At 33.5% G+C, this 1,156-nt stretch overlaps 1 protein-coding gene across 1 annotated transcript; it reads right to left on the bottom strand.

The window, feature by feature from the left end:
- Nucleotides 1-115: 115 nt before the first annotated feature.
- Nucleotides 116-1,112, bottom strand: LOC105565253 (RNA-directed DNA polymerase from mobile element jockey-like). The gene has a single exon (XM_012018328.1). It carries the CDS (start codon nt 940-942, stop codon nt 127-129), a length of 816 nt encoding a protein of 271 aa, XP_011873718.1. The 5' UTR covers nt 943-1,112; the 3' UTR covers nt 116-126.
- Between the last annotated feature and the right edge of the window lie 44 nt (nt 1,113-1,156).

The following is a 1,156-nucleotide window of genomic DNA, read 5'->3' as shown; positions in this document are numbered from 1 at the left end:
GAGAGATACTAGTTTATTTAGTCTTCTCGACTATTACATAACAGTAGTGATAATAATAGTATTCCGAACTTAATTACAATAATAAACTATAATTACAAACAATAATAAAATATATACGTATACCATCTATCTCTTGCCTAATATGTATTCCTTTATATCTTTCTTAAAGTTAAAGAGATCTGCAGCACTTTTTACTTTATCAGGTAAATCATTATACATTTTTACCCCGGCATACATTAAGCTATGTTGTGCACTTGTTGTTTTTCTAAAGTCTATCTTTATATTCTCCGCCTGCCTCGTTCTCACCCCCATCCTATCTCCCACTAGTTCCAATCCACTGCTCAGCTCGTTTGGCACCATGCCGTTAACTAACTTATACATAAAGACGCTCACATTAAATTCTAATCTTTCCTTTATTGACATAAAACTTAGTGCTACTAACATATCTCTGATTCTCGTATATCTGTTCACTTGTAATATTGTTCTCATAGCCCGGTTCTGAGCCTTCTGCAATTTTTCCAACTCAGTTTTCCCCATATTAATCATTATTGTAGCACAATACTCAAAGTGAGGTGCTATAATCGTTTTATATACCAGGCATCGTGTATATGCCGATATGTGATTTCCTATTCGGTTCAGGAAACTAGTTTTTTTTCCGACTTTTTTCAATATGTAGTCACAGTGTTCTTTAAATGTCAAATGCTCATCCAATATAACTCCTAAATATTTCATTATTGTTACTCTTTCAAGTTCATTTCCTTTTCTAGTGTTTACTCTAATTTCCCTACTTAACTGTTTCCTATTATTCCTTATTATCATATATTTCGTTTTATTTGCATTCATTTTTAGCTTATTCTCATCTAGCCAATCTTCCAACTTATTTAGCGCTGCTTGCAATTTGGCTTCTATTTCTTTTGCGCTCTCTCCTACTACAAATATCATTGTATCATCTGCGAATAGTTTTACTGTTGATTCATCGGTTTTTACTCCTACAATATCGTTTATGTACAGTATAAAAAGCAAGGGACCCAGAACCGAACCTTGTGGTACTCCGTATTCCGTTAACGCCTTCTCCGATATTTTGTCTCCGATCTTTAGTTGTTGATATCTTCCATTTATGTATGATTTAAACCAACTCAATACCTTTCCTTTCATG

The sequence above is a fragment of the Vollenhovia emeryi genome, unplaced genomic scaffold (genome assembly GCF_000949405.1).
Source record: "Vollenhovia emeryi isolate VEMERY1.0 unplaced genomic scaffold, V.emery_V1.0 DF950860.1, whole genome shotgun sequence".
Taxonomy (NCBI): Eukaryota; Metazoa; Arthropoda; class Insecta; order Hymenoptera; family Formicidae; genus Vollenhovia; species Vollenhovia emeryi.
The sequence above is the reverse complement of the archived record's forward strand: the minus strand, read 5'-3'. Positions and strand labels throughout refer to the sequence as shown.

Coding starts and splice junctions, on each gene's coding strand:
- LOC105565253 (XM_012018328.1), bottom strand. CDS start 942: ATGATATTTGTAGTAGGAGAGAGCGCAAAAGAAATAGAAGCCAAATTG.